This window comes from Cebus imitator, unplaced genomic scaffold, assembly GCF_001604975.1.
Source record: "Cebus imitator isolate Cc_AM_T3 unplaced genomic scaffold, Cebus_imitator-1.0 Scaffold160, whole genome shotgun sequence".
Lineage (NCBI taxonomy): Eukaryota > Metazoa > Chordata > Mammalia > Primates > Cebidae > Cebus > Cebus imitator.
The window spans coordinates 3,844,675-3,858,028 of record NW_016107475.1 but is presented as its reverse complement, the minus strand read 5'-3'; the positions used below and the strand labels follow the sequence as shown (position 1 = coordinate 3,858,028).

At 33.1% G+C, this 13,354-nt stretch overlaps 1 protein-coding gene across 3 annotated transcripts in view; it reads right to left on the bottom strand.

Moving 5' to 3' along the window:
* Window positions 1-3,000: 3,000 nt before the first annotated feature.
* Window positions 3,001-13,354, bottom strand: part of HACE1 (HECT domain and ankyrin repeat containing E3 ubiquitin protein ligase 1) — a 103,209-nt gene continuing 92,855 nt past the window's right edge. For 2 of the 3 annotated variants that reach the window (XM_017543778.2, XM_017543781.2), the window contains 4 exons: window positions 12,975-13,073; window positions 12,613-12,683; window positions 5,203-5,316; window positions 3,001-4,663 (listed from right to left, as the gene is read on the bottom strand). In XM_017543778.2, coding sequence (XP_017399267.1) covers window positions 4,561-4,663; window positions 5,203-5,316; window positions 12,613-12,683; window positions 12,975-13,073 — 387 coding nt within the window. In that variant the 3' untranslated portion in view covers window positions 3,001-4,560. Of the gene's footprint in view, window positions 4,664-5,202; window positions 5,331-12,612; window positions 12,684-12,974; window positions 13,074-13,354 lie in introns of all 3 variants that reach the window. The other variant, XM_037743964.1, reaches the window with a different exon arrangement.

Genomic DNA, 13,354 nt, shown 5'->3' with positions numbered 1-13,354 from the left:
GGCACTCAGGCCTAACGGTGCTGCTGTCCTACCTAACAAAGGGTTCCTCCTTCCAACACCCCTTTCTTGAGCCTTCAAGCAGTACTTCTATGACCACAGAGCAACTGATGGACATTTCAACAAATAACCCAGGCACCATGATCACTCCTGTTATGTATAAAAGCAACAATATTAGAAATCTAAATGTTAATTTTAGAGACATAGTCAAATAAATTATGATGCATCCATACAACAGAATATTATACTACCATTCCACAAAATGTTTACAAACAAGCCAGGCACAGTAGCATTCGGCTGCAGTCCCAGCCACTAGGAAGTCTGATGTGGAGGGATCGCTTGCGCCCAGGAGTTTGAACACAGCCTGGGCGACATATAGAGAGACCTCCAGCTCTAGAAAAAGCATTTTTTTTTAATTAAAAAAGTTTTAATGACTGAAAATGTTTAAAACAAAATGCTAATAAGATACTAAGTGCTATGTTCTTTATGAACTCAACTGTGTAAAAAATACATTGCTATAGAAGCAAATATAACACAATTGTGGGGTTAGAATTATAATTTATTGCTTTTTACCAGTTAGTACACTAATCTATGCTTTCCAGATGTTCCCATATCAGTTAAGTACTCCTTTTGTTATTTAAAAAGTTAAGAGAGAAGTGTTCATAAATCTTTAATTGGTAGAATTATAGAGAGCTAAACACATTGCTCATTATCAGGCAATGTGGAAATGACCTTGTGGCCAAGAGAGCATTCCTTTTTTTTAACTGTTTACAAAGAGTTTAATTAGACTTGTTTTAAACCTAAAATTATAAGTTTTATGACTATAAAAATACTGTTTATCACTGTTACAGCACTTTATAGATTCAAAAAAACCTATTGATATTCCTTTCTCGATTAAAGATAGTGGAAGTTTATACACACACACACACACACACACACACACACACACACACACACATATATATATATATATATAATACAGAAAATAGCAGGTATATAATTTAGAGAAACAGGGAAAAAAGTTATGAAGTGAAAAAGTCCATCCCACTACAAACTCATTCCCAGATATAGCAATAGTCTTATTCACATTCCCAGAAATTTTTCTTGCACATAATCCCATATATATTGTATTTTGCATGTCATTCTGCTATATACCTTATTTCATTTATACCTGAAAAACATTTATATATCAGTATGTATTAATCCATTGCATCCTTTGTACATACTTATTAGTATTCTGTTCAATGGTTGTAACACATTATTAGTCAGCTCCCTACTGATAGACACTGAAGTTATTCTCAGTTTTTCTCTATGATGAACAAGGCTTCAGTGAATATTACTGTACAAATATCCTTATGCACATGAACAAGTGGATCCCTAAGATATAAATTCTTAGGATTTTTGGGTGAGAGATTATGTGTACATTTAAAAAATCTGTGGTGCTACCAAATTGCCTTCCAAAGAATCTGTACCAATTTACACTACAAGGGAACATTTTTGATCAACATAGATTCTTTAAAGCAGACTCCAGTGCTTTCAATGGCTAGGAAGATAACATAAATTAGGGAAGCACACTGAGCTAAGAAAATGGCAAACTGGTTGGGCGTGGTGGCGTAATCTCAGCACTTTGGGAGGCTGAGGTGGGGGGATCACTTGAGGTCCCTAGGGGTTCAAGACTAGCCTGACCAACAAGATGAAACCCATCTCTGCTAAAAACACAAAATTTAGTCAGGGGTGGTGGTGCACTCCTATAATCCCAGCTACTCAGGAGGCTGAGGAGCAAGAATCGCTTGAATCCAGGAGGTGGAGGTTGCAGTGAGCCAAGATTATGCCACTACACTCTAGCCTGGGTGACAGAGTGAGACTGTCTCAGAAAAAAAACAAGAAAGAAAGGAAATGGCAAACTGGAGAGCACATTCAGTTATTCAAAGCAGCAGCATTTACTCAATTGCAAAGTACTAATAATGCGTTGTAGGAATATGCACCCATGTGCTCAATATTGTCTCATTGCTCAAAAGAACCCAAAACTACTGACTTCTGCATGAAATCTTCAGGTTTTGTAAAATGTTGGTAACTCATTCAAAATCTTAGAATTAGTATGACAAACAAAACGTAAGTAGGAATCATCTCCTGGGCCTCCAACTTATGACCTATCTTTTAAAGCCTGTATTTCCCCCATATCCAAAAGACTGCCTCAATAGCAGAGGCTGCATTCAGTAGATTATTTACAAGCTGGGATTTCCTTCTATTACATTTTGCTTTTGGGTTAACTAGAAAATGGATTTTATTAACTATGTGGTCATTATCCCCTCAAACTATTGAGATAACTTCATCTACTCTGCCCAGATATTTTTATTAATCAGTTTCCTGCAATACATTCCCTTGCTTTATATTTTTATTCCTTTCGAGTATTTTGTCTTCCTCTTTATATGAAACTACATTTTAAGAATTGAGTCATTTTCCTATTAACATAATCTTCTTTTACCCAAAGGAAAATAAAATCTTTCTAATCATTTTTTAATACTACCTTGCATTCAACATATCCATCTACATATAGAAGAAATTGTGGGAATGGAGTAAATTAAAAAGATGCTGCCTCTAAATAGTATTTTTAATCTTTGTAAAATCTCTTTATATTAACTGTACTCTTATTTTTAAAATGTGAAAAAATAAATCCTGAAATAACTAGATCTGTATTTTAAAATATTCTAATTTGTGGTTAAAATATCATATTTAATTTTTTTTTTTGAGACAAAGTCTCACGGGTTGGAGTGCAGTTGCACAATGATGGCTCATTACAGCCTCGACCTCCTGGGCTCAAGCGATCTCACACCTAGCCTTCCCACCAGAGGCACATGCCACCATGCCTAGCTTATTTTTACGTTTTGTAGAGATGGGATCTTCCTAGGTTGTCTAGGCTGGTCTTGAACTTCTGGGCTTAAGCAATTCTCCCAACTCAGCCTCTCGAAATGCTGAGATTGAACAGACAGAAGCCATCACACCCAGCTATTTAATATTTTATTATCTATCTCTTTTATGCAACTACTTGTAAAATAACTAATATGAAAAAACCAATGTATTGTATGGTTAGAAACAGATACCTATAAACTTCAGTATTATTAGCAATGTAATATTAAAGGTGGTTATCTATTTGAAAACTAACATGGCAGTGACTTACAATTAAATTTTTAAAAATCAAAACTTTATACATTATTGGCTTCAGTTACTATAAATAAAGCATCTGAATCTTAATTTTAGAGCTAATGGTAATTTTTAAATAATTCCTAAATTTCATGTAATCTGTTAAGATATATTTTGTTAACATTTAGAAAAGACAAGAGGAACAAGATAACCAAAACCAATGTATTAAAGAAGCTTTATAATTTAGCAAAACTTTCAACTTAAATGTCTCTCAAACATTACTGACAAACATAATGACTGCTTATGAGAAAGTGTGTGTATGTCATTCTACAAACAATAATGTCATTGAATTTTCTATTTTTAGTTTACAAGGGAAGACCCTAAACATTACAAATCCTTCCGATGGCATTTCTTCACGTGTGCATGTTCCTACTTCCTGTTCAAACATATGCTGTAACTATTCAAGTACGTCTTTTCAAAAGAAAACTGATTAAATCACCCAAAAATTTAAAAAACCAACACTCAGTATTAGGCACGTATCACTTGAACTTGACATTTTAATGACAAAAGCAAATTTAAGAAGTAAAAAAAATTAACATATTTAAATTGTAATCTGCACATCAGATTACTTCTTCAGATGTGTCAGAGCTCACAGATAAAAGTAATGAAAATAAATGTGGTAAAATACATTTTAATTTTACCTTCATTATAAATTAAAATGAGGCATAAGGAAAACATTGAGACCACAATATATACATATGGAAAACTGGCCACAAAGATGCAAATAATTCATACAATATACTGTAAGCTTTAATATATAAACTAGATGTCATTTCATCAGCGGTTAGTACCATCAGTCTAAATTTTACAATATATATTAAAATATTAAAATGCTAAAAAAAATCATTGTAATATAGAATACACTGTGGGAAAATACATATTTGTGGCTTTATACACAATCTAAATTAATCCATTCTATACAATAGCTTTCTAAAATATAAATGGCACTTTACATGCAAAAGAACATACCAGTTGGATGAACTCATTTATCAGAAAATTAGGAGAAAACACCCTTTAACAAGACAGTTACAGAGCAGAAGTAGAATGTAGAATAAGATTTTGCCTTAATACAATCTTGGATAAAATTAATTATGAAAAAGAACAGTCTCTACTACTTTCAATTAGCATTTTAAAAAATAAAGTCTACTGTGATTGTGTATTTTCTAATTGTATCACAAACAGAGAAAACATAAAAGGGAAAAGAGAGAGAGAGAAACAGAAAACCTGATGATACTTTATAAATCTGAAGCGTCAGCCCTGCCTATGGGTTGCATTTAGGCTGCTTTTCCGTTGACATTTTCCCAAATTACTTCTGCCATTCTGAATTGTGCATCAGCAGTCAGATGAGTTTTCCAGATTTCATTATGCCATTGTATAACCATAGCTGCCACAATGTAGTGCCACAAGAAGTCTGTCCTTGAGTATTTCTTTACTTGGGTATTCAGGTAACTTGAGCATGTTGATGCTTTAAAAGAAAAATACACCACCATTAAACAGGAAATCTATAAAATTTCTCATTGTTTTGTCTAGCAGTGAAAACACTCCTCATAATTAACATAAAACCATCCTCTCAAATTTGCATTCAAATTGAAAAACCCTAAAGTAGTATTTAAAAAGAAGAAAAAATCTGCTGCACTGCAGTTTCTTTCAGCATGCAAATGCAGTGGAAGAAAGTAAGTTCCTTACAGCTTAAAATAAATAAGCAATAGGGCAATTTCATTTGAAATGATGGTGTGTAACTGAGTGATACTTATGATAGTGTAACTTTAGTGATACTTGAACTACAGTCAACTAAATTGAATAGGACGTTAGGGTATCCACAGCCATTTTCCCTACCAAAAACAGGGGCCCAAAAAGCTACATAATTACTTATCGGTGATGCCAAAATCCTGGAGAGAGATCACAGCTGAGGTTTGCCTCTCAATACAGCAATAGTTAGACCTCTGATCATTCAAAATTAATCAAAACATTTGTAATGCATTTAAATAAACAAATTCAACATACCATGTGCTTGAAGTTGGTAAAAGATTTGGAGTATATGGTACAGCAGCGATTGTAAAGTTCTGTAATCCACTTCCACCCATGATATTAGCAAACCCTCCATGTGGGACCCTGGAACTAAGAGTTTATATCTTAATACATTGTAAGCATGAAAGAAAGATATCTGGGACAGATAAATTTCAAGTTTTAAGTTAGTGTAGGGATATATCCAACTCTAGGACAATGACAACATGACATTTTTTAGTCCACAAAACTCCAACTCATTACTGTAAGTTCCTTTGTGATGAGTCAGTAAGCTTTCATGGAGACATCCCTCAGCATTTCCATAAGCTATAGTATGCTTGCAGCTGGACACAGCACATACATCAATATTGCACTTAGCATGCTACATTCACAACTGTTTGCTTTCATGTATCTCTCTATTGAAATGGGGCTGATTTGAGGGCCCAAACATGTTATATTTACTTCTATATCCCTGTGGCTAGCAAAATGCCTGGAGTAGACATTCATTAAGTGTTTGCTGAATAGATTAATATTTGATTGATTAATTTGAGCAAGAAATGCTCTGACATGTAATCCAAATGATTTCCTTGTTTGTGAAAAATATCTAGGCCCTAAGGGTTTTTTGTTTTATTTTGTTTTTCATAGTGAAAAAACTGAAAATTCTTTATGTTCCTCTTTGATATCCAGAATATCAAGTATACTTTTCAAACATCAACTAACATAATGAGGCCACAGGAAGGCTAACATATAATGTCTAACACATCAGTAGAAAATTAATCTTGGGCATATGGCTGTAGAGGACGTAATGACAACCTCTCAAGTTCTATATACATCAAAAAGAAAATTAATATTTCTTCTAAAGTTAGCTTGTGTATGTATCATGATTAAACTGATACTAAAAAATTCTATTGCTTTTTAAATGAGGTGCTGTAGTGCTTTTTGGGTAAATTAGAATAATGACAAAAGAACATTTAATGTATAGATTACTAAAAACAGACTTGCAAAGATCTGAAGACTTAAGAGTATTTTCTAAAAAATATATGATTTGTAACATAAAGCATAGTTTAGTTCACTTAAAATTCGACTAGCCTAAACAGTCTTGAACAAAAAAGAACAAACGTGGCAGACTCGCGTATCCTGACTTCAAAACTTATTACAAAGCTGTGGTAATCAAAATAGTGTGATATTGCCAAGAAAAGAGACATACCAACCAATAGAATAGAGGCCAGAAATAACCCCTCACATACATAGGAAATGACTTTCAACTAGACTGCCAACAACATTCAAAGGGGAAAAGACAGTCTTTTCAATGAAGTATGTTGGGAAAACTGGATATTCACAACAAAAATGAAGTTGGACCCTTACTTTATACTAAGTTACTTAAAAACTAACTCAAAATGGATTGAAGACCTAAATGTAAGCGATAATACTATAAAATTCTTAGAAGAAAATAAGGGAAAAGCTTCTTAACATCAGATTTGGCAATGATTTATTGAATATGACACCAAATTGATACCAGAATATATAAAGAATTTCCACAGCAAAACAAAAAACAAAACAAAACAAAAAAAGCCTGATTAAAAATGGGCAAAGAATTGAAATAGACATTTCTTTAAAAAAAGATGCACAAATGCTCAATAAGCACATGAAAAGATGCTCACATCACTATTTACTAGGGAAATGAAAATCAAAACCACTTCACACTCATTAAGATGGCTATTGGCAAAAAATTTAAAAAAAGACAAAAGACAGAAAATCACCAGTATTGGCAACGATGTAAAGAAATTGCTGCTGGGAATGTAAAAATGAAATTTCCACAGAGGCTTTTCAGCCTCTGTGAAGAGTATGCCAGTTCCTCAATAAAATTAACAAAATTACAATACAGAATTACCATATGATCAGGCAATTCCACTTCTGGGTATATATCTAAAAGAACTGAAAGCACGGACTCAAAGAAGTATCTGCGTGTCCACGTTCATAGCAGCATTATTCACAATAGCCAAATGGTAGAAGCAACCCAGGTGTCCATCAACAGATGACTGAATAAGCAAAGTGTGGTGCATATATACAAGAGAGAATTATTTAGCCTTAAAAAGGAAAAAAATTTTGACCTGTGCTACAAAATGGATGAACCTTGAAGAACTTATGCTAAGTGAAATAAAGCAATCACAAAAGGGCAAATATTGTATGATTCCACTTATATGAAGTTCTTAAGAGTAGTCAAATTCGTAAAGACATAAAGCGGAAAGGTGGTTGTCAGAGACAGTGGGGTGGAAAGGAGGATGGGGAGTTGGTGTTTAATGAGTACAGAGTTTCAGTTTGGAAAGATGAAAAATGCAGGAGATGGATGGTGGTGATAGTCACACATTAATGCAAATGCAGTTAATGCCACGAAAGTGTACACTTAAAAACTGTTTAAATATGTTATGATATGCATTTTCACAAACATAAACCCCCCACACACACATACACACACACCCACCAACAGTTCAAAAAATGCACCAAGATTGTCTATTTGAAATCACTGATGATATGTATACATCCACAGGGGAAAAAAACATTTAACAATCCAATATAAAGCATCCCTAAAAACAGCAATTTTCTCTTCTATCTGGGAAGTCGCCTGGTTTGGTTTACTGATGAAATTCCTGAACTCACCTTAGTAAACCATGTCAATATTAAAAGTATGCCTGAATCTTGCTTATAAGACACTAATGCAAAAACAATTCCTACTTGCAGCAAGAGAATATATAAAGAAGACCTGGCTATATCTCTTCATAAGTTGAAATAAAATTTAACATTAGTTCATTTATATATTTAACTTTTGCCTAAAAAATTAACAAGGTGACCAAACATGAAAAGGGATAAAAATCAAGCTGTTCTGAATTTCCTAAGATATAGAATTTCAAATTAAATGTAACTATTTTATCAAGACGAGAAAATAAATGTTGACATTGATTTTATACAAATTATAGCACAGTATCTCAATATCAGTATGATCAATCTAATGTCCTTCACACAAGTAAATTTTGAAAGGTAAGTTAAAAATTCAGAAGATCCTCTAGTTTTAACATCTTAATTAAAATTATTCTATAAGCTGATATTCATGACCCATTCCTGAAACCTTACTCCTCTTTTCCTGCACTATGAGTAAATATGGCTGTCCCCATACTTATATAATCAGATCTTAGCATGTTAAGATCATAATTTACCAGGCATAAGTATGTATGAGAAAAATTAATAAAACAGTTTGGTTGAATATTATGACACTTGGATTATACAGTATAAAATTAGAGTCAACAAAAATGGCATACTTCTATTGTATTTAAAAAGAAATAGGGCGAGTGTGGTGGCTCATGCCTATAATCCCAGCACTTTGGGAGGCCAAGGCTGGTGGATCACTTCAGATCAATAAGTAGATAGAAACCAGCCTGGCCAACATGATAAAACCCTGTCTCTACTAAAAATACAAAAATTAGCCAGGCATAGTGGTATGCGTGCCTATAATCCCAGCTACTTGGGAGGCTGAAGCCGGAGAATCATTTGAACCCGGGAGGTAGAGGTTGCAGTGAGCCAAGATCAAGCCACTGCACTCCAGCCTGGGCAACAGAGCAACTTCATCCCAAAAGAAAAAGAAAAAAAAAGAAATAAGCCAGGCACAGTGGTTCACGCCTGTAATCCCAGAACTTTGGGAGGCCGAGGCAGGTGGATCATTTGAGATCAGGAGTTCAAGACTAGCTTGGCCAACATGGTGAAACTCCACCTCTATTACAAATACAATTAGCTGGGCATAGTGGTAGGCGCCTCTAATCCCAGCTACTGGAGAGGGTTGAGGCAGGAGAATCGCTTGAACCTGGGGGGTGGAGGTTGCAATGAGCCGAGATTGTGCCATAGCACTTCAGCCTGGGTGACAGAGCAAGACTATTTCTCAAAAAAAAGAAAAGAAAAAGAAAAATCATCAAGTCTGATTCTTAAGGGATAATAAAACAGTAAAACATTTAAGATGGTCTTATAGAGTAACAAAATATTAATGTCAATACTAATAAAATATTTAAAAATCACTTTTGTATTAATTGTTGGTTCAACAATTGGAACACATTTGATTTTTCAGCAAGATTGCACTAACTTATACTACAGACCTGTAGAAAGATACTTCAGTATCAAAATATAAACAAATACAAAATCAGAATTTTCCAAAAATTAAAAAAGAAAAAAATTTACACTTTTGGTTTTGAACAACAAGTACTACATCTATACTAATGACTCGGGAGTTCAAGGTAAAAGTTAAGATTTTAAAAAGCTTAGAACTTTCTCAGTCTGAACTTAAAATACAGGACTCTAATTAGACTCAATGTTGAAGAGTGGATTCTTCACTCTGAGGGTGGAGCTAGCTCTGTGGTTTCCCGCAGCTTCCTTGGCTTCTACTCATCGCCCACATCTTTCACCTCTATTCAAGTGGATCTGCCACACATGATGACCTCAGCATTGCTAACAATGACTGTTCTAGTTAAAGAGGAGAAGCCTTGTGCATTACTGTAAATTCTAGTGGTTTTTGTTTTTTGGTTTTTTTTACACTATAGGAGCAGCCACCTAAGAGATAACTTAGTACTAAAAAATTTCAATAAGTGATTTCTGCATCTTAAAGACTCATACTGACCAAATCATGCGGAAAATATAATTCACTAGGTGGTGTTGAAGTATAAACCATTTAGGAAAAAATACTTAACAACATAAACCAAAATAAACTCCAGATGGCTTAAAAATTGGAATGTAAAAACAAATTATAAAAACTTGCATTAAGAGATTTATATAAACATATATATAAAATCTTAGGAGTAGGGAAGGGTTTACAAAAACCACAAAGGAAAATAATGATAATCAACTTGGCAATATGGTAATTTAAAACTTTCAAATTATAAATTTAAAACACATGGAAATCTGTATATTTAAATTTGGTAAACGAAGAAAACTATTTGCAGAGTTAATACCCCTAATATATAAAGAACACTTAAAACTGAATTTTTTAAAATAATTGTGGAATACCAAAGAATAAAGAAAGGTAATTTATACCACACACAAAAAAATTATATAGAAGAAATTATATGAAAATGAAAATGACTATACCCTGTGCTGATAAAGGAATAAGTTATCTCATTCTCTACTAATATCAATACCCTTCTTCTAGAAGATGAATGAATATGTATCAAGATTATAACAATTTACATATTCTCATATACAAAAATTTCCCTTCTAAGAATTTATGCTCTATAATCAGACTGCCCTTCAAGGATAGAAGCACAAGAATTCCTTATTTGTACAGCATTATTCATAAATAGGAAAATTTAGCAATAAAGGATCAATTAAAGGAAGCCCCTAAAAGAAAACTAGACAGCCATTAAAAATTACATAGATCTATAAATGGAACAATTTTAATAACATATTGCTAAATTCAAAAAGTCATAACAATGGTTTTTAAAGTAAAAATTATATATGTGGTAAAAATTCTAGAAAAATAACAAAAATGTTATCAGTGATTATTATTTTTTTTTATTGCATTTTAGGTTTTTGGGTACATGTGAAGAACATGCAAGGTTGTTGCATAGGTACACACATGGCAGCATCATTTGCTGCCTTCCTCCCCTTCCCCTATATCTGGCATTTCTCCCCATACTATCTCTCCTCAACTCCCCAGCCCCCGCTGTCCCTCCCCTATTTCCCCCCAACAGACCCTAGTGTGTAATGCTCCCCTCCCTGTGTCCATGTGTTCTCATTGTTCAACACCCGCCTATAAGTGAAAACATGCGGTGTTTGATTTTCTGTTCTTGTGTCAGTTTGCTGAGAATGATGATTACTTTTAGGAATACAGATTGGAGGTGATTTTTTCTCTCCTATGTGAACTGTCAAATTGTCAACCTTCTTACATAGAAAATATAATTATTTTTTCATCCTTTTTATTAAGTTATTCAAGGTTCTGAGTATTTCTTGGCATTCAGAGGGAAAAAACAAAGTAACAAGTTTTTCTTTTATATACTTAGCCCATAACCTGTTAATAGTTGATTTATTTATTTATTTATTGTTTGAGATGGGATCTCACTCTGTCACCCAGGCTGGAGTGCCGTGGCACAATCTTGGCTCACTGCAACTTCCACCTCACAGGCTCAAGTGATCCTCCCACCTCAGCCTCCCAAATAACTGGGACCACAAGCATGTGGCACCACGCCCTGCTAATTTTTGTATTTTTTGTAGAGACGGGATTTCACCATGTCACCCAGGCTGGTCTCAAACTCCTGAACCTAAGTGATCTGCCCACCTCAGCCTCTCAAAATGTTAGGATTACAGGCACAAGCCACCATGCCCAGCCTATTTATTTATTCTTTAAAATTAGATCTATAGTGTGACTCCAACTATTTTTCTAATTATACAGCAAAAAGCCTTTTTAAAAAATGCAAGATATTAATTGTAGTTATCTCTGAATAGTGGGATCACTTAACAGGATTTTTATTTTCTTCTATTTTCTCCATTTTCCAAATTTTGTACAATGATTAAACACTACTTTTAAAATTTAAAAATATGTTTTTAGAAAATTACATATATAAGCATTTTAGATAGATATATAGCCACAGTTATGGTTTTTAAATATGCAGAAAAAAACACAGAAGTAAACACATCAAATTGTTTATAGTGGTTATTATTGATGGGCTGTGGTTTTTCTTGTTTTCTAACTTTCCTAGGAAAAATATGTACATTTATAATGAAAAAAGTGAACTAAGTTTTCACAAACAGCAGACAAAATTCTGTTATCAAAAGTGAAAATCAGAATATTTTTTACATCTTTCAGAAATATAAACTAAAAGATGGTTAAATCATCTAGTTTTCAAATCATCTAGTTTTCTAATATCTATTATATTTAACTGCTTCTAAAAGTGGACTTTTCAAAGAAGTATAGTACCACAAATCATTTTTTAGGCCATGAATCTTGACACTTTAAAGTTTACTATGAATTACAGAAAAATTACTGTGTATGGGTAATATAGAGTATATGTATGAGTTATCCAGGATAAACTGAATTGCCTTACTATTAAACCAAACCAGTAATACACAGATGTTAAAAATTTGGCTACTATCATTGACCGACAGGCACAGCAAAAAGATTTCTAAATTATAAAGTACAATATTCTGATAGTCCTGATTGGAGATGCTTTTTAATATATTAAATAAACATGATGCATCACTGCTATAAATGTCTTATCTTTAATACTAAAATAAATCTTTCTTTAATACCTAAAACAGTGGAAAGAGTGGTAAGTTACTGATAATTCAGAGTAATAATTCCTCATTTTAGTCATTTCTAAGCCATTAAAAAACAGAATACATTGTTATTTCCACATTATCTATAAAAATACTTCTTACCTGCCAGTAACAAACTGCAAGAGAAGAACTCTCTCCTCTTGAGTAATGTCTTCCACAACTTCCCAGAACCACTAACAACAAAAATAACAACAAAAAACCCTTAGCTCATTTCAGAGCAAAATTGGTGGATTTCTCAATATCAGATGAATATGCAATATTCATAAAGCACATTTTATTCTATGAAACTTGTTTATCAAAAATGATTTCATGCAAAGTTTTCATATGCACTATTCCCACAAGAATAATTTAAGGAAACACTTTACTTTGTTAATGAATGTTAAGTTTTCATCCAACAGTGCTGAAAAGCTTACAAAATTAAATGGCAAAACTTAACTTCATTCTAAACTCTAGAGAAATTTTACCTGAATAACTGGATCTTCTCTTTCATAGCCACTTGTGTATTCTGTATTTTTTATCCAATCACTCACATCAATTTCTGGCATACCAGAAAGCAGTAGCTCCTTGGGGGTAGAAAAAATATTTCAATAATCTTCTTTGGGGAAAAAAGTTATTACATTTTAATGGTAAATTTGCCTTAATTAGAAACTAATCCCACGTAAAACTGATATATTTTTGTGACAGTTCCTGCATATCATCAGTAACAAGCATTACATGAGAGAGAATCCTTGATGCTAATAATCTCAAATTTTATAAGATGTGGAGATGTTTCCACATTGATATAATTTCATTAAAACATGTTTATATGCAAACATATACAACAGTTTATATGTGCAAAAGTTTT